General features: G+C 48.3%; 1 protein-coding gene across 2 annotated transcripts in view; it reads left to right on the top strand.

Annotated features, from left to right (window-relative positions):
- Positions 1-23,968, top strand: part of LOC126529952 (uncharacterized) — a 103,966-nt gene that overhangs the window by 11,941 nt on the left and 68,057 nt on the right. For both annotated transcript variants that reach the window (XM_055070139.2, XM_050177421.3), the window contains exon 2: positions 12,639-13,010. In XM_055070139.2, coding sequence (XP_054926114.1) covers positions 12,639-13,010 — 372 coding nt within the window. The remainder of the gene's footprint in view (positions 1-12,638; positions 13,011-23,968) is intronic.

Genomic DNA, 23,968 nt, shown 5'->3' with positions numbered 1-23,968 from the left:
GGCCAATCGAATGAAAGGGTCGCCCTTTCTGGCGCGCATATTTTTATTTGTACACTTAGAGTGGCGCCGAAACAGTGTTCTTTTGGCTCCCGACCTCCTCTGGGGAGCCCCTAAGGGTCGGCCGCCCGCAGTGTTCGGAAATGAGGCAGCGGAAAATATATCGACCCGTCGCCACTCTCCGGCCTGTTTCCCTTTCACGCCCGAGCCCCCTCCTCTCGATCCACATGTCAAGAGCGTGTCCGCTTCCTTTTTCTCCTGTAGCACATCCACCCTCCCCGCACACACACGCACCATTTCTTACGCTGAGCTGGTGCTTTCATTTTATCGCTTGTTTAGTTGCTCGTATAGTCGTACTCGTGTATATACGGACTCCTCTGTATTCGGGCTCCTGTACATTTCCGACTGCGACATTCCTAGCCCCCCGTGAAAGCTCCAACACAACGTAGGAAGGACTCTTGTGTGTTACAGCACTGGCAATGCCACCACCCCTAAATATGTTAGTTCAACAGAGTTGAACTGTAAGCACTACATTCTTCGACGTTCCCTAAGAAAAAAGAATGTATTCCATAGATAGTTTTTGAGCGCAGTTTCGAGCAACGAATTTTGGACCGTGAGAATCTTTTGTTCCTGGCGCATTGAATAATTGCAGGAAAGGTCGCGCAGATGACTGCCTGCTCGCGCTGTCCAATAATTCTGCAGCACTAGTCACAATGCGCATAGTGAAACGTCCATGAAGGTACAAAGGTCCTTGCAGCTCAGCAGGGCCTGTATTTGGAAAACATTCTTACGCTAGAATTGTCCGTAAAAGAAAAGATAGGGCAATCCTGAAACAGGAAACATTACTAGTGAGGGCGGCGAGCCATTGCAAAGAGCACTTGCGAACGACGAGCTTTATGAATTCGGCGCAACATTAAACTAGCAGTGCGAAAGTAAAGGTTCGACAGTGGAAACAAGCGACGAAAACACGGCGCATTGCCTTCGTGAAATGTTTTTCTTTGTCCAAATGTTATGTTCGCGCTGCTAGTGTAATAACTCCTAACCCACTAACTCAAGCTTGCACAGATGATCAAGTACCTATTCACAAAGTTCCTGTTACGTGTAGCAGCATTGCTTCTTTCGCCTTCGTTCGGCTGCCCGCAACTCACGAAAGCGGCCACCGCGAATACGCCACACTTTTCCAGAAATCTCGCATTACAGCTATACCAGCGGCGGTATCCCAACAGCTATGACATGTCATTTATATTTAGCTGCCCGGCACAGAAACCCAGGTTGCCAAAATCAATCTGGAGTCAACTACGGCGTGCCTCCTAATCATATCGTGACTTTTTCACTTAAAATTCCAACGTGTAACCAATTTATTATTTCCAGCTATACATGTGATAAGTTTTCTGATTACGACGACAGAAACCAAATTCGCAGATTACGCTAGGGCATTTAGCAAGAAGGGCTGGTTGCTGTTGAAAAGATTGATCACTACAATTGAGAATGCGGGCGCCCAATGGCAGTCGTTACAAAAAATATAACGTAGTGGAGCTGTCTGCATATGAGCAAATACAAAATGTGTCCTGTACCAAAAAGAAAAGTGTGGACGAGGGAAGAAGGATAGCAGTATCAATGTTTGAAAATTGCAAGAAATTAATATAAAGAGATACTGCTGCTATAGACACCGCTGCCACGTTTGATTACACTAGTGCGCAATTTCGCGGTACTGGGCCGCCGTTCTGCAATTGAAGCATGATTTTTTCAAACACTGTTTGTTGATGATTTTATTATGTTGAACGCTTACATTATGTAGCGCTAGCTACCGGAAGTTGTTTTTGCCAATGGTAGAGTTTAACGGCGGTTACACGTGTGAATGACGTGGTTAAAAGAAGAAACACCGTCGTCGGACTGAAATGTTGGGCAGCGGCGGCAGGGGATGGACACGTTAAACCATAGCACTAGCGCATCGCAAAAGAGAACACAAAAAGGAAACTCACAAAATGACACGTTCTATCTCCTGCACTATAATGGTTAGACCGACATAGTTCCTATACGCTCACTTTCTTTTCGGCTTCGTGAAAATGTCAAGAAATGCAGCGCACAGGACGACATTTCAGCTCAATAAGAAAGAAAGCATGCTGGCCGCTACGCTGCAAGCGTCTAGCGCACCCCCACCCCAACTCCTTCCTCCTCTCTGAAGATTGCACAAGCAAAAGCGGACTCGGGTCCGAATCAGCAAACCTCCCTCCCGGCCTCCACACACACACAGGCAGGAAGTTAAACGCGCCGCCCACCAGGAAGAAGCTCGGGCAAAAGAATATTTGTCACTTTTTTTTTTGCCACCATATTGCGCACTCTCTTTTATCCGGTCGCGTGCGGGTTTGCATATTTGGCCGCTTTTCATCTGGTTGATCGATCGCCTCTCCGCGCTGGAAGTGCGCGGGTATTCGTGTCTCGTTTACCACGCGTGCTCTCTGTGTGGAGATGCAGTTGGACGATGTTAGTCGTCCGCCATAACGGGGCTAGTGCATCTTTTTTTTTCGCCGATACAAAAAAAAAAGAAATACACGTAAGCAAGTTGAAAAACCACGAAAGCGAATACGTACGTACCTATAGTATTCTAGGATACGTACCGCTGTACGCATCCTAGAATACTGCTCTTCCACCCCATTTGTCGGCACTAGTGTGCAAGTAATGGAAACCGCCCTCCCTCATAATACGCGGGCACGTGCCGGCTGGCGGAGACTGCGCTTTCAATTATGTGTCGCGTATCTTTCTTTTTTTTTATTTTGTATAAACTGTGGTCTTAGCAAAGCAGAAGAAGCTGACTAAATCAATACTCTCGTAGCACGTTTGTGATGAACAATATGTATACAGTTTTGCGTGGTTCTAGTAGCCTGGAATGAGTGGGACTGCGCTCCTGGGGCACGGTTTAGACAACAGTGGTTACGCCTACAAATAGCCGCAATTTTCGGAGCCGCGGAAAAAGTCGTTTATAACCTAATCTTACAGGGTTGCATCGCGTGTCTATCTCCTATGAACCATGAACTTAGAAGCACCGTGAACACAATTTGCCCAGTCGTATGTAGGATCGGTCGAGAGCTTTCGCTCGTCCGTGGCATCTTACTGTCGGGATTACAGGGCTACCAACGCCGTGGACGGCAATGGGAAAGCCGATAGCAACATCTTGTAGCGATTTTTCCTACTACTATGCATTTTAAAAATTTTCCTGTTGCGTCAGTGTTCTTGTCAGAAAACGAAAATGTAAAAGCACTGACCGTTCACGATTACGTTTCTGACACTTTACAGGAACAATTAAATAGACTATATTCTCTGCAGCATTAGCTTTGCGTGCTCTCGGTTAATCTTTGGGTCAGGGGATGGCTCTCGCAGCATTGGCGCTGCCGCACACCTCTCCCGTAACCTGAAATCCTGCAAACGCAGACAGATTGAGAGACAAGCTGAAACTCTCTGCTAATGTTGAGCGGCGATGTGTCATGTAATACAACGATGCCTTGTTATCCGTTCTCCTAAGTGCATTCTCGAATATGATCTAGTTAAAATAGCTTGCTCTGCAAATTTCCCAATATCGCATTGTTTCTCGATATAGTCATGGTGAAGTGGTCTATCGAGTGTGGCCTGCTAGGCTAGCTGAAGACGCCGGCTTTTCAAAAGCTAGAATTGCGCTCGCTTCGTGTGTGCAGTGTGTCCACAGTTATGCATGGTTTTCTTACTCACTCATCGCAGACAGTTTGTTGCCTGTACATGTATTAGAATGCTTATCAGGCAATGTTTTGTGACCAAAAGCACGGTGTAATCTTATAGCAAAATTTGCACGCTAGGAGATCCACTGTAGGACGTTTCCTAGAATAATTCTGAACAGCTTTTATTCATTGACGTGCGCCTGAAGCGCGGTCAACGCAGGACATCTTGCCTACCGCCCCCAACAATATAGGCGTTGCGCAATTCCATGCCCCAGTGACTGATCTCTGTACGCCAGAAATAGTTCTCAGTTTTGCTGACTGTGGGCGCCAGAAGCAGTTTGAAATCCTGAAATACTTCACAGCCACGATGTTTTAGACATCACGTGTACTACAGAGACTAGAATTTGTCGTCTTTTGCTCGGCAGCAGAACGTATTCGTCTTTAAGTCCGTGGTTCAGACGTTATGTCCAGTCGCTGGAACAGCGTAGTTTGCAAAAAAAAAAAAAAATCTTGTCACATCATATTGAACACGACACGACGCAACAGGTTTATAAATTATTGTGCGCGCACATGTTGCGTTTTGATAGTTTTGCTTGTGATCTTTATTTTGAGCAGTATTTTTTTTTCGCTCATTATCACTATTCATTCTCCGCAATTTTTCTGCGGATGCCTGACGTATTATTCATAACTTGTTTCATACGTACGTCAATGTAATAAATTTTTTCGACTTTTGTGTAGTTGCATTCATTTTTAGTGCCTACCTCTCTGTAATACAACCTTTTCCTTATACACCCATATATTACAAGCCATCCTACTTACTTACTCTGCTAGCTATTATTCAGGTTGGATGAGCACGCGATTACAGTACAGTCATTAGACATGGTGCGCAAAAGTGCCCCGACTCAGACTTCGCTAAGCCGCTCCATGGCAAGGTACCCTTTGTAGTGACCTAAAAACCTATTCATACAACGAAACGAGTGTTTCCGTGAGCAATGTTCAAGATCGGTCTTCACTTGAATGCTATGGCGCACTATTGCCATTTCCTGCGCCTGCATACAGGTAAATTTATCGCAAGCTTCGTATTAAATTCCGAAGCTTGAAGCGTGATTTGATGAGGAGATGTGGTGTTACACGAATATCCCTATACCTAGCTCATAACAGCTTAGAGCAGTAAAAATAAAGCAAGGGCCTGGATGTTGTCTGTAGTCTGTCGTAAAGCTCGCGAAGTATAGCGAGGGGCCAATGTCACCTGGAGCCCTATATCGTAAAACTATTCCAATCTCCTGACGTCAAATTTGCGCAACCGCCGACGCAAGCATCACGCGGTGATGTGCAGGGTTGTCTGAAGAAAGCAATCAAATGCTCTCCTCATTTATGGGAGTTCATTTTTGTTTGATTTAAAAACGAATGAAATTGCCTGCACTGAGCTGTTTGTATTATCTAATCGGCTGACAAGAGGCGAGGAGCAGGCTCAAGTGGAGAGGGATTCGTTGGGGCTGAGCCAGTGCACTGAAGATCCATAACCGGATGAAGAGGGTGGTGCCCGCGTCAGCGATTGGTCCGCATTCACTTACTTAGCTTGCGGTGCTTTATTTATTTATTTATTTACTTCACGTACTTTCAAGGCCCGAAGGCGTTACAGAAAGGAGTGGAGTCAAAAGAAGAAGTAATGCTGTAAAAATACAAACAAAAAGCATTAAGAAAAATATTGCTATGGCACAATATGCGCGATCACGAAAGGCCAGCAGTGTGAAGACGACGACGACGATTAGAAGCTAGCGCGGGCTGTTGCCTCTTGGCCAAGCGCAGCGTATTTTCCTTGTAAATATATTTGTACATAGCTTTTCGTCTGCGTCTTCCTACGTAACATATCTGGTGGAGGTGGACGTTCCCTGTACCTCGTCACGGAGCTTCGCAGTGGACGGTACGTCGAGCCTTCCTTCATGGCTCCCGGCGACGACAACCCGACTCCGCCGGCTCCGACACCTGCTGCCACTTCGACGACCTACATCACTCTCCCCGCTCCCCGTGATCCTGGCGTATTCTCGGGCCAAGATGGGGAAGACGTCGATGACTGGATCAGCCTGTATGAACACGTCAGCCGCAATAACCGGTGGGACCCTACTATTATGCTCGCCAACGTAGTCTTTTACCTCGGTGGCACACCTCGAGTTTGGTATCGCACGCACGAAGATGAGCTCACCAGTTGGGATTCACTTAAGACACAGCTTCGAGACTTGTTCGGCAACCCCTACGGTCAACAACTTGCCGCGCAGAAGGCGCTTTCCGGCCGTGTGCAGACGTCAACAGAGCCCTATGTCACGTACATTCAGGACGTCTTGGCTCTGTGCCGCAAAGTTGACACCCACATGACTGAGTCAGACAAGGTTTCCCACATCCTCAAAGGCATTGCCGATGACGCCTTCAACTTGCTCGTTTGCAACAACGTAGCGACGGTGGATGCTGTTATAAGAGAGTGCCGCCGCCTGGAACTCGCCAAAAGCCGACGTATTGACCAGCAGTTTGCCCGTCTGCCCAACACCCCAGCGACATCTTCCTGTGCCGACGCTCCTCGTCCCAACAACACTGCCGATGTTACCAGGATCGTCCGGCGTGAGATCGAGGCCGCCTATCCGGCTGCCTTCGACTCCAGTCCCACCAACACATCTGCAGTCACGGTCTCACTGATCCAGGCAGTTGTCCGCCAGGAGTTTGAAAACATGGGTCTTCACACCATCTGCTCGGCCCATCGCCCTAATACCCGCCCGGCTTCTTCGATTTCGCCCCGTCCCGCATCTTCTTACCCACCACGTTTCCGCAACCCATCTGAATGGCGCACTGCTGACGACAAGCCTATTTGTTTCCACTGCCATCGAATCGGGCACATTTCTCGGCACTGTCGTAGTCGCTGGAGTTCCCCGAGCCGGCCTACTTATACTGCCTACTCTCGCCCCTCAGGTGGCCCTTCTCGTCCCTATGCCGCACGCTCCGATAATGCCGCCACTGATTCTCCTGCAACGAACCTCCCCTATTCTCGTTCGCCTTCGCCCCAACGACGACAATCTCGCTCTCCCCAGCCCCGTCGCTCCTATTCGCCGACTCCCTTCGGACGCCGCTCCCAGCCGGAAAACTAGACGATGCAGCGCCTCGAGGTGACGCTGCATTGCTCCCTACGCCGCCAAATCCTCTACTGACTTTGCCCACTCATCTGAACCTTCTTGACGTGCAAGTCGACGGTGTTTCTGTGTCTGCTCTCATAGACACTGGGGCGCATTTGTCCGTAATGAGCGCTGACCTTCGTAACCGGCTCAAGAAAATTATCACGCCCGCCACGACGCCTGTTGTCCGTGTCGCCGATGGCGGAACAGCCCCCGTAATTGGTATGTGTACCGCCCGCGTCTCCTTCGCCGATCGCTCAACAATCGTGCTATTCACAGTCATCGCCCACTGTCCCCACGACATCATCCTCGGCTTAGACTTCCTTTCCGCACATTCTGCTCTCATCGATTGTTCCGCCAGTACTCTCCGCCTTGACCTGCCTGTTCTGGATCCTGCTGAACCACACCCCAGTCGCCTCAGTTCCGCCGACTTCGTTCGCTTGCCACCTTCGGCACTGACCTACGTTGACCTAGTGTCATCCCCACCAGTCCCCGACGGTCACTACATCGCGGCTCCTATGCAAGACGTCCTCCTTACACATGGGATCACAGTACCCCATACAGTTTTATCTATTACGGCGAATTGCGTCTGCCTGCCAGTGGTCAACTTTGGCTTGACGACACAAGTGCTGCCACGTGGGATGTCTTTGGCCCAGCTTTGTTCATTCGAGGATCACTCAGTAGCATCCATTGCAGTAGACGACACTTCATCCGATACTCCTCTACCATCGCAGTCGGCAAATTGTACCATCGCTGACTTACGGAAAATGATTGCCCCCGACTTGCCCTCCGAGCACGCTCGTGAACTCTACCGCGTTCTGTTTTCCTACCACGATATTTTTGACTTTAACGATCGTCCTTTAGCCCAAACTACAGCTGTCAAACATCGCATTAATACCGGCGATGCCCCTCCTATTCATCGCCGCCCGTATCGAGTGTCACCAGCTGAGCGTCAAGTTATTCCCGCAGAAGTTCGCAAAATGCTTGCCAAGAACATTATTGAACCATCATATAGTCCATGGGCGTCACCTGTAGTACTGGTCAAAAAGAAGGATGGCTCATGGCGCTTTTGCGTGGATTATCGGCACCTTAACAGGGTTACCAAAAAGGACGTGTATCCCCTACCTCGGATTGATGACGCCCTTGACTGCCTCCACGGTGCTCGCTATTTCTCTTCTATTGACCTTCGCTCCGGCTACTGGCAGATTGCCGTGGACGATCTCGACCGCGAGAAGACTGCTTTTGTCACACCCGACGGTCTTTATCAATTCAAAGTGATGCCGTTTGGTCTATGTAACGCCCCTGCCACTTTTGAACGCATGATGGACTCCCTTCTTCACGGTTTCAAATGGTCCACGTGCCTGTGCTACTTGGACGACGTTATCGTATTCTCCCCAACGTTCGCTACGCACCTCGAGCGCCTCTCAGCAGTCCTGGACGTTTTTCGGCGAGCCGGTCTGCAACTCAACGCATCGAAGTGCCAATTCGGCCGTCGCCAGATTACCGTCCTTGGACATCTCGTTGACGCGAACGGAGTGCAACCGGACCCAGGCAAGATCCATGCTGTTACGCACTTCCCTGTTCCGAAGTGTGTCAAGGATGTGCGCAGCTTCATCGGCCTTTGTTCGTACTTCCGCCGTTTCGTGAGAAATTTCGCCGCCATAGCACGACCACTAACCGACCTTTTGAAAAAAGACGCTCCTTTCCAGTGGGGCGATAACGAGGCCTCTGCATTCTCTCATCTAATCGACATTCTCACAACGCCTCCCGTTTTGGCCCATTTCGATCCTTCTGCGCCTACCGAAGTCCGTACTGATGCCAGCGGTCACGGAATTGGAGCAGTACTGGCACAACGCCAGCGTGGCCACGACCGTGTTATCGCTTACGCCAGCAGGCTCCTCTCACCCGCGGAGCGCAACTATTCCATCACTGAGCGTGAGTGTCTGGCCCTAGTTTGGGCGGTTGCGAAATTCCGCCCATACTTATATGGCCGATCCTTTTCCGTTGTCACAGACCATCACGCGCTTTGCTGGTTATGCTCACTGAAAGATCCTACAGGAAGACTTGGTCGCTGGGCCTTACGCCTCCAAGAATATTCGTATACTGTCACCTATAAATCTGGCCGACTGCACAAGGACGCTGACTGCCTGTCTCGCTACCCGGTCGACGAGCCTGACGACGCCGACAGTAGTAGCGCCAACGGCATTTTCTCTGTCTCTGCCTTCGGTAACATCGCCGATGAGCAGTACCGAGACCTATCGCTGCGAGCACTTATCGAGCGTCTGCGCTCTACACCTACCGACGCATCCGTTCGCCGATATGTCCTCCAGGGTGGCATTCTGTATCGAAGGAACTTCCTCCCTGACGGCTCTGACCTTCTTCTTGTCGTGCCAAAACAGCTACGACAGACTGTGCTCTTTGAGATGCATGACGCACCCACTTCAGGACATCTTGGGGTAACCCGCACGTACGACCGCGTCCGCCGCCGCTTCTATTGGCCTGGTCTCGCTCGCTCCGTTCGACGCTATGTTGCTGCCTGTGATCCCTGCCAGCGTCGGAAGACACCTCAGGTGCTACCTGCCGGTCATCTCCAGCCGATCACCGTCCCTGTGGAACCGTTCTTTCGTGTTGGATTAGACCTGCTCGGTCCCTTTCCCACGTCATCTTCTGGGAACAAATGGGTAGCTGTCGCGACTGATTACGCCACCCGATACGCTATCACTCGGGCTCTCCCTACCAGCTGCGCCACTGACGTCGCGGACTTTCTCTTGCGTGACATTATCTTGCTTCATGGCGCCCCGCGACAGCTGCTTACTGACCGTGGTCGAAACTTCCTCTCGAAAGTTATCGCTGACATTGTGCGTTCCTGCTCCATTCAACACAAACTGACTACTTCATACCATCCTCAAACCAATGGCCTGACAGAGCGGTTAAACCGTACTCTTACCGATATGCTGGCCAAGTACGTTTCCAAGGACCACCACGACTGGGACATTGCCCTTCCTTACGTAACATTTGCGTACAATTCTTCCCGGCACGACACCGCCGGATTTTCTCCCTTTTATCTACTGTACGGTCGCGAACCTACCTTGCCCCTAGACACGGCACTTCCTCCTGCTGCGGTCTCAACAAGCGAGTATGCGCGCGACGCCATCGCCCTCGCTGACCATGCACGCCAGCTTGCCCGTGCTCGACTGACGGCCTCACAGACCACTCAGCAGTGTCAGTACAACGCCCGCCATCGTGACGTACAGTTTTCACCTGGTGCGCTCGTGCTCCTGTGGTCGCCCTCTCGTCACGTCGGACTTTCAGAGAAGCTCCTTTCGCGATACACAGGGCCCTACCGCGTGCTGCGCCAGGTGACGCCTGTGACTTACGAAATTGCTCCTGTGGCCTCAACCTCGTCCTCTCCTGTGGCATCTAGTGATGTCGTACACGTCAGTAGGCTCAAGGCATACTACACTGCTTCCGAGTCCGATCTTTAGTCGCTCCGGGACGGCGCTTTTGCAGCCGGGGGTAGTGCTATGGCACAATATGCGCGATCACGAAAGGCCAGCAGTGTGAAGACGACGACGACGATTAGAAGCTAGCGCGGGCTGTTGCCTCTTGGCCAAGTGCAGCGTATTTTCCTTGTAAATATATTTGTACATAGCTTTTCGTCTGCGTCTTCCTACGTAACAATATTAACAAAAGGCATTCTGTACAGCGGTCTTGAAGTTGGTAGAGTCGGTGATGATTGCGATTGATGCGGGAAGGCGATTCCAGTCCGTGCTTGTCCTAGGGATGAATGAGTCACTGTACCGGTTTGTACGGCACAATGGCACACCGATTTTAAGTGTGGGCCGAAATATAAGACGGAGGGGCAAGAAGGGTTTCTTTTAAAAGCTGGCTTTACATAGCCATTTTATGTTTACTGCAATTCATGCTTCCACTAAAGCTACGATTCTTACTTCGTGTAATATTCTAAGATGTTGCTATCAGATTCATTGGTGCGCTGTTATGGTAAAAGTGGGATTTCTTAAAAATATATCAGTCAATAAGATTTTCGATCGGCCGGATTCGAACAGAGGTCATCTAAGCACAGAAGCCTGGTACAGTGACCGTTACGCCACGGACGCCTTTGTGTCATAATGGTTTGCCTCATAATGACATCATCGGTTTGATGCGATAATTATGGGAAAATATTTAAAATAAATAATACTTCATCATACTACAAAGTCTGAGCCGATCCCCAAGATAGTGCAATGAAAAAAAGTTTAGTCCGACACTCCTCCTAGCTCTAACCCCCTTCACGCGAGTAATGGCGCGATAAAAGTGCACTGGCACTGTGGTTTTGCCTTTTCCCATCCCCAAATCGCTCAGGTGGACTTCATCCTTCATCGACCTCAACTAGAGTTCGAATCGCCTTCCAACTTTGCTCAACCATTCCTTTTGCCAGTGCGTCATAAAAACATGCTTAACATGTTCCCAGCGTTGCTTTGTTTTGGTTACTTCGCCCACAGCAGATCACAGCAGTGGGAGAAATAGGGTAAATAAAAGTGCGTGAAACAGTTTTGCCGTCGAGGTAGTAGTTTCGTTTTGCTGTGCTAAAGGTAAGCACGCGGACTGTGGTTTACTGTAGCGTCGATAGATGGCGATTGATATTTTGCATAAGAAAAATTTTGCTGATTCCACGTGCCGTGGAAATCTATGCTATTCAAAGCATATTACAGTAAGCTGGCTAGCCAACAACGTTTTCGGTTTTCATAGGCGTTACCAGCCAGGCCAAAGCCTTTCTGTAGAGCGAGCAATTCTCTGTCTGTGCAGAGCGCGTGTGTGACGACAGGATCAATACAAAGACGACTGCGCCTGTGGTTGTAAGACGGTGACGGCGCTTTTTTTGCCCTCTCTCACTCCAGCAAAGAAACATGAAAACCGTTTACATTGCGATCTGCTCCAACACTGAATGCTGCACAGTGTGACACTGTGCCTATGTAGCGCTAACTGCGACGATGATAGGATGTGGGCCCATCAAGATTGAGGTGCAGCTTTAGCCAGTGTTTCAAAGCACTAGCTATCACGAGTTAAGATGTAGAGAAACTGGCATGCTCTCGCTTTGTAAACAACTCGTTTATGCGGCGTCAGGCCCGTAAAATAAAGTGGAAAGACTGTGACCAAATGCAAACTGGCACACTCGCACGTGCTTTCACTCGTGCTATGCGAAGTGACGCATGTTCTGTTGCCTCATAGAGTTGCCGTTGGCATGTGTTGTATAATGGTTCGAGCATCGGGGTTTAATGATGGGAGACTGATGTTCGAGTACCTGAATAATTTTTTTTCATTGAAGAGGCCCGAAACGATGTGGGAGAGGAACCCACTTACCTACTGCAAATCGCATGGGATGACCAAAATAATTCTTCGAATAAACACCGAATTTGACATGTTCGACGGTTTAACAAGTACCATGTGTTCTAAAGACCGATAATATACTCAAGAGAGAGGTGAAAATAACGAGCTTCGTGGCTTCCGCCACAACCCCGTTTGAAAGAGGGCCCCCATTACATACATACATACATACATACATACATACATACATACATACATACATACATACATACATACATACATACATACATACATACATACATACATACATACATACATGCATTCCTTATAAGCAATATAAACTTTTCTATGAATAAGAACCCATCGTGCTGGGATCGGATTCTGTTGAGAGAGGAAAAAAAGAAAGAAAGCCGACTACTGGCAATGAAATCTGACGCGACCTACTTTTCTGGTGCTTTCTTTCACACAGGATCCTGTCTCGCGGTGATCATCCGACGGCTGAGCGTACCTCGCTGGGTGCGTAACGGCACCGAGACACCCGCGGTGCTGGACTGCGAGTACGTGTACAACGAAAATGACCTCAAGCTGGTGGTCAAGTGGTTCTTCAACGACGGGCCCGAGCCAGTGTATCAGTGGATACCGGAGATGAGGGTCCGCGAGGCGTTCGGAGTGCTTCAGGGACGCCTGGACGACACGTTTTCAGTGAACTCACGCGACGCCTACTCGCAGTACCGTGCCATCCGCATTCTGAGGCCCACCTGGGAGCTCAGTGGCAAGTACACGTGCGTCGTCGCGTCACTCGCGGGCCAAGACGCGCGGCACCAAGACATGACAGTCTTCGGTGAGGGTGGCTTTATTTCAGAATAACTGTGAAAGTATATAATTCTATCATGAACTGATGTGTGTTATTCTCAGCTATCTGCTAGATTCCCTTTTTTTACGTATTGGTACTGCGGAACACTCTGATCGGACATTCGTGCATTGTCGATATATCGCTCCTTCATCCATATAGACGCTGTGCAGTACAGCAGCACGGGCTCATCTATACAGAAAGTAGGCGGGTTGGCATGACTTGCCTTGGTTCACAAAGGTCGGCTGCGGGACGACATCACGGAAAGTTTGCCTGTGAAACAAAACAAAATCATAAGCTGAAAAAAAGCTTATTTCGGGCGAACCGAAACGGAAACTATACGTCACAGATTGTCTTGCATTCCACAAAGAAACCACGGAGAACAAGTTGCAAGGCGATTCTACCTAAAGTTGAAGGCGATAAAAGACAATTGCAGAAGTTGGGGGTGGCATACTGGCCGATAGAATGACTGCGCACTCCACTTTCTCGTGTCACTCCTCGCTTGAAGTTAGTAGGAGGATCGTTGGACTCAAATGTTTTTACTGGAATATCTTCGGGATCGGTACGAAATTTGATGCATGATGATGAGTTAACTTATATTGAATAATTTCGGGGGATTTAGCACACCAGAACGACTATCCGGTTATGACAAAAGCGGTTATGACTGAAAAGCGTCCTTCGCGTCATTGTTACAGTATCAGGCTTCTCTGCTAGATGTCCTCGTTTCGAAACCAGCCGTTCGAAAATTTTATGTATTTATTTATTTAAAATATCTTTCGCCGTAAGAACGAAACAAGTAATGCGATAGCAACATCTAAGAATGTTGCACCAACTGAGTATCCTAGCTTTAGTGGCAGTAGGAATTGCAGAAAACATAAAGTCGCTAAGTAAATACGCATCGCATGTCGAGCGCAGACACATGTGGGCAGAAAGAACTCGAAGACCGCGAGTAGCACCGGCTAAAACTTGCGTGGAACTCGCATTCCTGCACTGCAATATGGGGCATGATGTGCGTTCACTTTGCGCGTTTGAACTGCGGGGTTTTGTTGGCGTTGTAGCTTAGCCACGGCGTGCTTTAGGTCCCTAGATAAAGGAGCTTCTAAGTTATCTACATTCAATGTTCTTTGAGCCGTCCTACCCGCTCTAGCGTTTACTGTATCTGTTCTCCCTCATTCGCATGTGTAGCCGCGTTTACACGAATGTGACAACTGGCGCATCGCATCGCATCACATCAACTTCCCAGCGCATCGCATCCACGTAAACAGGGTAATCACGTAGGAAAGCGCGTCACATTAACGCGCAAGACAGGGGTGGATTAACACGCGTAAGTCGACATTCACATAGCATGTAAAGCGATCGCATCGTACTAGGATCGCATCTTATTAGGCACTAACGGCACTGGCCCACTGTCAGTGGGGGCGGTGATTTGGGTCTCAAATTATTTGCCTCACTATATCGCGAAATCGAAAGAGGTATCGAGCTACGCTCAAATTTCGCATTAGGGAGCATCGTAATCGTCGGACACTTCTTATTAGAAATCTTTTGTTTTGTAAATGAAAGAAATCTTGCTGTAGTGCTCATTTTCTCCCATAAGTAGTCTGCCGTCACGCGCGCCTTCTCTACAGCGGGTCCTCTTCGGAAGCTTCAGTCTGCTGTTGCACAGGAAATTCTCTGGTTTCTTGCATTATCCGTGTGTTCCTTGTCCACGCAAGCTGTCGCCTATGTTGTAACTGTGCCTCGGTAAGGTCAAAGCAAAACGGGCCAAACAAAACCGACCAAGTCTTGTAATGGGCTCGCTTACGTGTGGGAAAACGATGGCACAAGCCGTCAAGGTCTACATGGTCTGCTAGGCTCTGTTACAGTTCGTTCCAGGAAGCAAAGCTGTCTAACCAGAATACCGCTGCTTCTTTTCCGCAGTCTGCGGGAGTGGAACAGAATGGAATTCTCGTCTTTTACGTGCCGAAACCACAATTTAATTTTGAGGCACGCCGTAGTGGGGGACTGTGGAATTTTGACCACAAGGGAAACATTAACGTGCCCTCAATGCATGACACATGGGCGTATTGCAGCGGAGCTGTACATGTCTACCACCCCATACATTTTTCAATATCCGTGCCTCAAAACTCCGGCGCCCTCTATGAGGAGGCAAAAAAAAAAACAATGAGGAATGTGCTGACACCAAGCCTAGCAAGAGGAAAGCTAAGAAACCACCCAAAGATAGTTTCATGCAATAATTACTACAGTTAACTCAGGCACTAGTGTCTACGGAAGCTGCAATCGGGGCGTTTCAGCCAGCATGGTAATTATCAGGAGTACATGAATTTGTCTAAGCTTTGTCCTTCTGGCTTCAAACGTCTCTTCGACTTTGTAAATTCATCTCCCGGCAGGATTCCTACACAGGACCTCTAGCACACCGACATTAACACCATTACGCCACGGACGCATGCATCGACAGTCGACACAGAACGCTTTTATGATTTTTTGCGGCCAAGCCAGAGTCTTGAAACGCATTCGCGAGTTTGAATTTCGAGACCTCTATAGGTTGAGCCGCTATAATACATTATAGTAGCGATTGTGTCTGCTCCCAGAGTTTTCTACAGACGCGGAAAGGAAAAGCCCCAAAACAAGTTACAATTTACAATTATTAGTGTGCTTCGCCTTTTTCATAGCTCCGTTGGTAGCCCACAATAACAGAGTTCGATTGCTGCGTTTTTTTTTTGTTGCGTTCCGCCGCCATCGAAACGCGGCGGCCACGGCCGATACTTGATCCTGCGACCTCGTGCTCAGCATCGCAACACCATAGCAGCTAAGCCACCTCGTCGGGTGAGTCGAACACGAACACGTCTAGACATAATTCGCCACTTATTGTTCAAATTGTGACGCAAAGGCAAAGTGCAAATTTAATGTGAGTACGATCTTCAGAAAACGTATGAAGACTAAACAACTCTGTATTCTTATCAGTAGTTACCGATGACGGCAAAATATCTCATGTAGCGTTCATAGAATTCATATTGCAATAAGACGGGCCAAACGCTTCAGCACGCGGGCTTCCACGCGGGAAGTGCTTAAAAATGTTCTGTTGCTGATTGGCTGGTTGAGCAGTACTTCACGCGCAAGGGAAGGTATCGCCGAAAGTCATCGTCCTTAAGTACATCCCCTGATAAACACCGTGTGGATAGCCACATGATGTGTCACAAATATATCATCGACTTATAGCCCTGACACAGGGGCGCTGGAAAGGCCTTTGTACCGTAGGACATCTACCGAAAACATGAGTCGCTAAACCTTTGCCTTTAGGAATAAGACGCGATAATTATAGCACAAATCGTCCTTTCAATTGCATCACACATCGCAACGCGCATTTAGGCACACATTATCAATGACGAAAGATCAAATCGGTATCAATCACCTATCAGTATTCACCAATTGAAAATCCATCAATAATGGATCTTATTATCCATTATCATCATCATCATCCATTACTGCTACACTCGTATACTCAATCAAGTCACGCGCTCTTATATATTGACAATCACATCAATTCAAATTCATTGAAGCATCCACACACTAAAATAAGACCTGTAATTAACTTACCAATTACCAATTGCACTCATTAACGATACCTGATACTAGAACCGCAGTCTTCTCATCGATACATCACACATAGACATGCATCCAGTAGTTTAGGTGCAATGAAGCACCAGACGTCTTTACTTCAATCTAATTACCTCATTCCTAGTAGCATACTCACAATTACTATGTACGCGTTAGTACGTTTGTCCAAGACACTTTACCAAGCCAGAACACAACGTGCTTATTGGTACATCGCACATAATCACGCATTCGTTTGTGGAAGTGCTTGGAATTGACCCAACACTCGCATCCACCTTGGTCTAGTTAGCCCGTTCTTAATTACCGTAGTCTTAATTGCCACGGACGCAAGAGTACGTTCCTCTAAGAAACTTTACTGAGTCAAAGACCACAAAGCATTCATTACGACCCCCTCTAACACACATTGAACTAACTAGTATTCGTGGTCCTTTCGAATTCCGAAAGTCCTGGTTCAATTTCAACCTAAACGTCAATTTTCTTTTCAGCTGAGCTACTTTCATTTGGTTAGAGGAACATCCATGAGAAACTTGGAGCCAATGCAAACATTGTTTGACGTGCTAATAGATTTTATTAATTCTGTACTTCCATCGGGAGTTTTTGCTCACGTCCCGTGCATGGCCAACGCACGCACAACGCAGGCGACGGCGAAACTTCTGGGTAACGGGGCCCTTAAAGCTATCGCTTTCAAAGGCGTTCACATTGCGTGACAAATGCAGGAAAGAAACAAAATAGGAGGAGCCCTGACGTCATGTTTTTAACGCCGGAAATGCAGTTATGACAGTTTGTCAGTTCTCTGTGCGCCTTCAATCAGCTCGCCGGAGCAGACAATCGCGAGCGTTGAATTTGCATTGCTACGAGCCACTGGAAGTGTGTCCTGCCGATGCGTGTCAGAACAAAGCCTACAACACTTCTGTGACAGTTCCGTGAAGCAGACGCGCTCCTGTGCTTTTCAGTGGCACGTTGAAGAAGACGATGAAGACCTGCGCCGTAATTACATGAGTGTCTCTGTGGATGGCGGACACTCACACTCATAGACCCTAAACACACACCACTCTCCAAAGTCAGCTTGCCTCGCGAAGAGAATCTGCTGCGAGAAAGACCTGAAGCGCTTGGGCATATTAATTTCCTTTTTCTTGCCATTCCGCTATCCTATCTTAGTTTTCTATTCAGTCTCAGTCTCTTTCACCTTCTCGTGATGCTACGCCTTTCGTACTAAGTGCTGCCACTTCAAACTTGAGTTCGCCCAAAGTATGTTTTAATTACCGATTTTCGAAAAGTACCCTCTGATACTCAAGGCTCGGTATTATTGGGGCCGCTCCTCGATCCGCCCCCGCCGCCCAACCCACCTGTTGCTGGGTCGAGCTCGCCGCTTGCCGCAACCCCCTATTTGGGGTAGGGCTTCGGAAATAGGAGCGGCAGCTGGGCGGCGACTTTGGAGTTCCTTGTTGTCAATATTTCCTCCCTTCATCCATTCACCTGGGCCGTGGTCTCCGTTTCTGCCTTTTATTTTTTCTGGTATGTCCGCCTGGTTCCTAAGTGGTGGCTATGATTTGTCGTCACTGTGCTGCAATGCGTACCACGTTGGTTTTGGCGGCGACGAAAAATCTCTCCGAGATGCCTTCTTGTCTGTCTTTCGGTACGGTCGTTTGGGGTTCCGCTGCTGTGCTGGCTGCTTTAAGCGCTCGTTGCAATCTTTTTTGCCCATCAAGTGTAGCTCCCCACTCGTGGAAAATACGGGGCTGCAAGGGTGGTCCGGTTGAGGCTCCTTTATGCCGCATATTTCATTTCATTTTATTTCCTTAAAGGCGCCACGAAGGGGTATTACGTAAGGGGTGAAACCAGCTAAAACATGAATAATAATGCAACATGTTTATATAAGAAATACGAGGCACACTGCGAGGTGGGGTTTCGGGCAAACGTCTGTTCTTTGTCCCGTCTGCTTGCTGGCATAGCGAGATTGTATCTCATCTTTATATGGGATACAGGGAATCTCCCCGCCCATATAGTACACAAATCTATTTATTATAGGACAGAAAAAGGTGATCATCGCTGACTTAGTTTCTCCTAGCATTCTGGCTTTTAGGATGTCCACTCCTAGCGTTCGTATGCGTAGACTTGCTATAAAAGTATCCGGGCTTATGTTGGTAGTGAGCTCATGTAAAACTCCTTGTTTTGTGTCGTCCCCCACTGCTGCATAGGCATTGAGAGCGTGCAGTTTTCCATTAAGAGTGAGATCTGTGACCTTTTTGGTGATATTCGCCACCTCTTGGTGGAGGGTGGAGATGATGAATATTTTGGATCCTGGCTTCAGTGGGAACAGAATCCGGCTACCGCTTACTTTCCTTGACACGCGTTCGCAACTACTTTTGCAATTCGTGGTGCCGTTAATTCCTTTATAGGTATTCCCTGGGAGGGCCTTACGACCACTGTAAAATATTCTTTGGGGAGTGGCGGCAGCTTCTGCTTCTTGGATCTTCTTTGTGACGTGTGTTGCGAAAGTGATTTAGAATGGGCACCCGAGGACCCATAGACTCCCTCGATTTTCATGGGTTTCTTTCCCGCCTTTTCAAGTGCTCTCTTCTGGCGAACCGAAAGGATCGCTTGCCACCCAACATCATCGTCGTTCACCTTAGGTCCGCATGTTCCGCCTTTGCCTTCGTTGTCTTGGAGGACGATATAATCCCCGGCTTCTGTATCTTGGCACTCCATGTGGTTCCGGTCTAAGTCCGAGGCATTAGGTTGTGCTCTGTGGTCTGCCTTTGGGTGCCTAGACTTCTCCATCGCTGTTTTCAGCGCTTTTTGCGTGGGCGCTGCTGCTCTCAGAGGAGCCGCCGGAGTTACTATCATCTGGCGCGCTCGCGTCATCGACGCTTCCCGCGTCTCAGGTGTCAGCGCCTCGCCGCCACCTGCGTTTCTCACACACGTGTAGAGGGCATGTCCTCGCCTGTAAATGATTTGAAAAGGCTGCGCACTGGGGAAAATTGGTTATTTGCGTGCAGCCCTGGTGTTCCGTGATATCGTAATGCCAACAGAGTCCAGGTAACTCAGGCAGGGATAAAATAAAATGAGAAAAACTCGCGCAGCGCATGTGAGCGGTATATCTACTTCGCTCGTCGGCACCCCGTAGCGGCTTTCCAAAAAGTCTCGTGTGACCAGCCAACACAGGCTGGCGTCGCTTATACTCGGTGGCTGTAAGTCGACGCGCCCACTGGACTGCGGGATCCTATGCGAATTTCAGAATTTTTTATTGTTAAAATTACAAAAATATTACATGCGTATAGTATACATAAGGAGGTCCCATAGTCGAAGACTGCATTGGGACCTCTTGTTCAAGACACTTATGATGGTATACAATGTTTAAAGCAACTGTAGCACAGATCACATCTGTATTTACTGAAGTATACACCGAGGCTAATGAGAAAACATCTTGTGCTGTCCTTTCTTCAGCACACACAGTCTCAATACAAAAACTGAAAACCCAATCAAACTATGCAATGGTACCTGGTATAGACCGATTAGTCTGACATCGACTATAAAATATTAATGAATGTATTGGCAGACAGATTGCAGACACTATTGAATGATTTAGTCGGTGCGCATCAAACGTTCGGAATAAAAGAAAGGACAATTATGACAAATATGCATTATAGCACAACCAATCCTCGAATGCTGCGACGCAATGCAACAGTGTCGCCATGCTGCAAGTTGACCTTGAGAAGGCACTGGACTGCGTTCCGCTCGATTTCCATCTATCTATAGTTGATTATGTGAATGTAGGCAATGTGATCAGCGAAAGTGTGTGGAAGGCTTACGCCAGATGTGCAACGAGGCGGATAATAAACAAATCAGTGGGTGAGCGCATACCAGTGTAGCGCACAGCCAGACAAGGATGCCCGTTATCACCGATTCTTTTTTGTATATACAGGGTGTTTTACGTAACTTGTGTCTAGGACATAGAAAAAGTGGCTATCCGTAACGAAATGAAACTAGTGGCGTATGGTTGGCCGTCATGTGATGCTTCTTAGATTATTTCTTACGTTCCACCTAATTAATGAACTAATTCGGTTTGCCAAAATGGAAATCCGTGGAAACATGCATGGGAATTGGCGCGAAGATGTAGCCGCCGTAGCCACGGTTTAGATTGGCCGGCTAGCCATGGTGCAGCGGGATCTCGGGAGCAAGCAACACTGCGGCTGCTCAAGCGCTAGCGTGTTCTGTTCTCGCGCTACCTCCACGTGAGACCATCTTCGTCTTTGCCTGCTTTGGAGGCGATAGTTGCGCCCCTAAAGAGCCCTCCTCCTAGTGCGAAGCGCGATTGAAATAAAATAAAATGATAAAATGCAGATAAAGTGTGCAGATGGTGTCGTCGTTGGCAGTGTCGCGCTCACGCAACCCTATAGAGATGTATACCAGACAGCACCGGCAGCGAAGGTTGTGAGTGAGGCGCAGCCACAGTGATGCCTCAGTGCGAAATCGCGACCTGTCGCACGTGCTCGTAGATGCCTGGGCCTGTGGAATTCGGAACTCCAAAAGGAGAGCGTCTATCAGCTCACAACTTGCGTGTAGATAGCGCAAATGTTGGTCACTCACGATGTAGACGTTGAAGTGACGCTCGAGTTTCAGTGAAGAAACCAGATGGCAGAGATACTCCTGTAAAACTTCGCTAGTCGCAGATGTCGGTAGTCATGATATTGCAGAACATCGAAAGGCTCGCCTGCTGCTGTTTACGGTAAAATCTCGGATGGCGATAGCATCAGGGTTTCGGTGGCCCCTGAAGGCATCGCTAAGGTTGTGCTTGGAGCGTCGCTGTGCCAAAGAGAATGAAATTTGATTGCGCCTAATGGAGCCGGTGGGAGGCTCTCAGTCGGTGCTGAGTAAAGTGCCCCTAAACAGAAAGCGCACAGCTTGCGGAAACGTCCAAGGAAGCAGAGCGACGGGCGGTAAAGTAGCTGAAAGCGCTCGCCTTGGGGAAAGTCAATTTCTTAGAAAGGGTCGTCGCGCAGCTGCCTTTGAGCTGGGGTCGAAGGTCACGGACCGAGTATGCGGCTGATGCTGGGGCTGGTGCGTGCAGCCGATCGGCAAGGGTGGACGCAGGTGATGTGGGCCGGCAAGACGTGGAATGTCGCGACGGTTCAAATGGTTCAAAAAGTTGTGAGTAAGCGCTCGAGGTGACATAGTGAGCAAGGACGGCTGCCCGCAAGTCCGCGTAAACGTCGGGGCCGGAGGATGACAACCGGAGCATGGAACGTAGTCGGAGGCTGGGACGTTGTTGAGAAAGAAATGACTATTCAGGTGGATGAACAAGATGTCGGGCATGTCGATGTACAATCGCGGGACATCTGCTGGATCGGGTAGACCACGTCAGTAATCTCCTTAGGGAAGTCGGTGCGCTGACGCTAGCATTGCTGGGCTCGGTTATCCGGTCTCACCAATTTGTCGTAAGGCTGGCTCGCCCAGAGTCACCAATTTCTGGGAATGCTGGGGTCGGTCATCCAGGTCACCATTTTGTGGGAGGCGGCGCGAAGAAGTAGCCGCCGTAGCCACGGTTTATTTAGGCCGGCCAGCCATGGTGCAGCGGGATCTCGTGAACGGGTGGCACTCAGGTCGAGCGCGATTGCGTGTTCAATTCTCGCGGTGCTTGCACGTGAGCCCGTCTTCTTCGCCTGCTTTGGAAGCGATAGTCGCGCCCTTACACGTGTTTAACTTAATGAAAAGCTACTATTCGAACCAGACATTCCGTGTAAGAATTGAAATACTTTGTCTAAGCAATTTGTACATGAATCTAGAGTTGCACCATCTTAGTTACACCGCCTTTGTTTTTGAAATAAATTCTTTAAGTTTCTGTATCTCGCGGGGTTTACTTTATTCTGCCTATGTTGATGACGTGCAGATAGGATTAAATTCATGTAACCTGTCCTTCTGTGAGCGACAAGTTCAGTTAGGCCATAACAAGGTGTCAAGAGGGGGCTAATTAGAATGATTTTGAGCTAAATCCCCGAAAGAGCTCCTGCGACTTGTTTACAAGAGATGCCTGGTCCCTGATCCCAATATTGAACTCCATGGAAAATGCATACCCGCAAATGAAGAGCACAAATTCTTAACTATCATGCTAGACTCAATGCTTACCTTTCTTTGCCAAATAGCGCATATTAAATATTAAATCCTTAGGAGCCGACAATATCCTGAAAACCTTGTCGCGCACAACACGGGGCAGTGACAGAAAGTGCTTCATGACCCTGTAAAAGAGCTTTAGAGGCTCTCGTTTGGACCACAGCTCTGTTCTTTATCAGTCTGCTGAAGTCAGCGCCATCTAGATACTAGCGAGATCCTGTATGCCATTTGAGCATCCGCGTCGCGATGGCCAACTTCAGAACAAGTCCCATACAGAGCACCTACGTAGGATCAAATGAGTCGTCTCTTCATCTGCGGAGGACATACTCTAGTTTCTTGTAGTTTCAGAAAGTAAGTTCAGATTGTCAGCATCCATGCCATGCTACGATAAACGATAAATCTAGTACACTTTTTAACAACTGACCTTCTGTGACCATCGACATGTTCGCTTAATTTCCTTACACCCTTCTCACGGGGTGTAAGGAAATTAAGTGAACATGTCGATGTTCCGCTCCTTACACATAATATAATGGCTTCGCTGGAGCAGCTTTCGTCATGGCTGTGGCAGGAGATAGAGTGCGGCACGTAATTTGTTGAAATCACCAAACACGCTCCAGAGGTACGCATTATGCATTAACCAGAACACCGTTTCCAAAAATGAAATCCGAACTGAGGAAAGAAATCAAAGATGACCAGAAACGCTTGGATTTCATGTATATGGAGCTTGAGAAAGCAAAACTGCAGGAGAGAGAGCTAGAGAAGGAAATCAAGAAACAAAGCTTGTTAAAGAGTTGGAAATTATAAAAAAGGAGAACAGTGAAGAATAATAAAAAATCACAGCTGCGGTACAATATTCACGCAGATGTAACCTTGACATTAAGCGACTACCTCAGACATAGGATAAAAGCCTTCCTAATGCTATTCACCCAATTGGTGAACTTCTGAGGAAACCAATATTGGAAAACGATGTAGAAGTGTGCCCCCGACTTGCAATGGAGGCTTCACAGGGGCTTTCCAACATCGTTGTTCAATTTAGGAGCCGTGCGAAACGAGAAGCTGTGCTACATTTCAGTTTCAGTTTCAGTTCATTGATGCGATTGAATTTGTGTACAGAAAAAGTAACTCTAGGAGGTGCCATAGTCAAAGACTGGGGAGGATCCTCCAACAACAACAACAACAAAAAAAAAAGAAATGGTAGGCGAACCCAATCTTTGACTGGTGTCTAT

The sequence above is a fragment of the Dermacentor andersoni genome, chromosome 5 (genome assembly GCF_023375885.2).
Source record: "Dermacentor andersoni chromosome 5, qqDerAnde1_hic_scaffold, whole genome shotgun sequence".
Taxonomy (NCBI): domain Eukaryota; kingdom Metazoa; phylum Arthropoda; class Arachnida; order Ixodida; family Ixodidae; genus Dermacentor; species Dermacentor andersoni.
The sequence above is the reverse complement of the archived record's forward strand: the minus strand, read 5'-3'. Positions and strand labels throughout refer to the sequence as shown.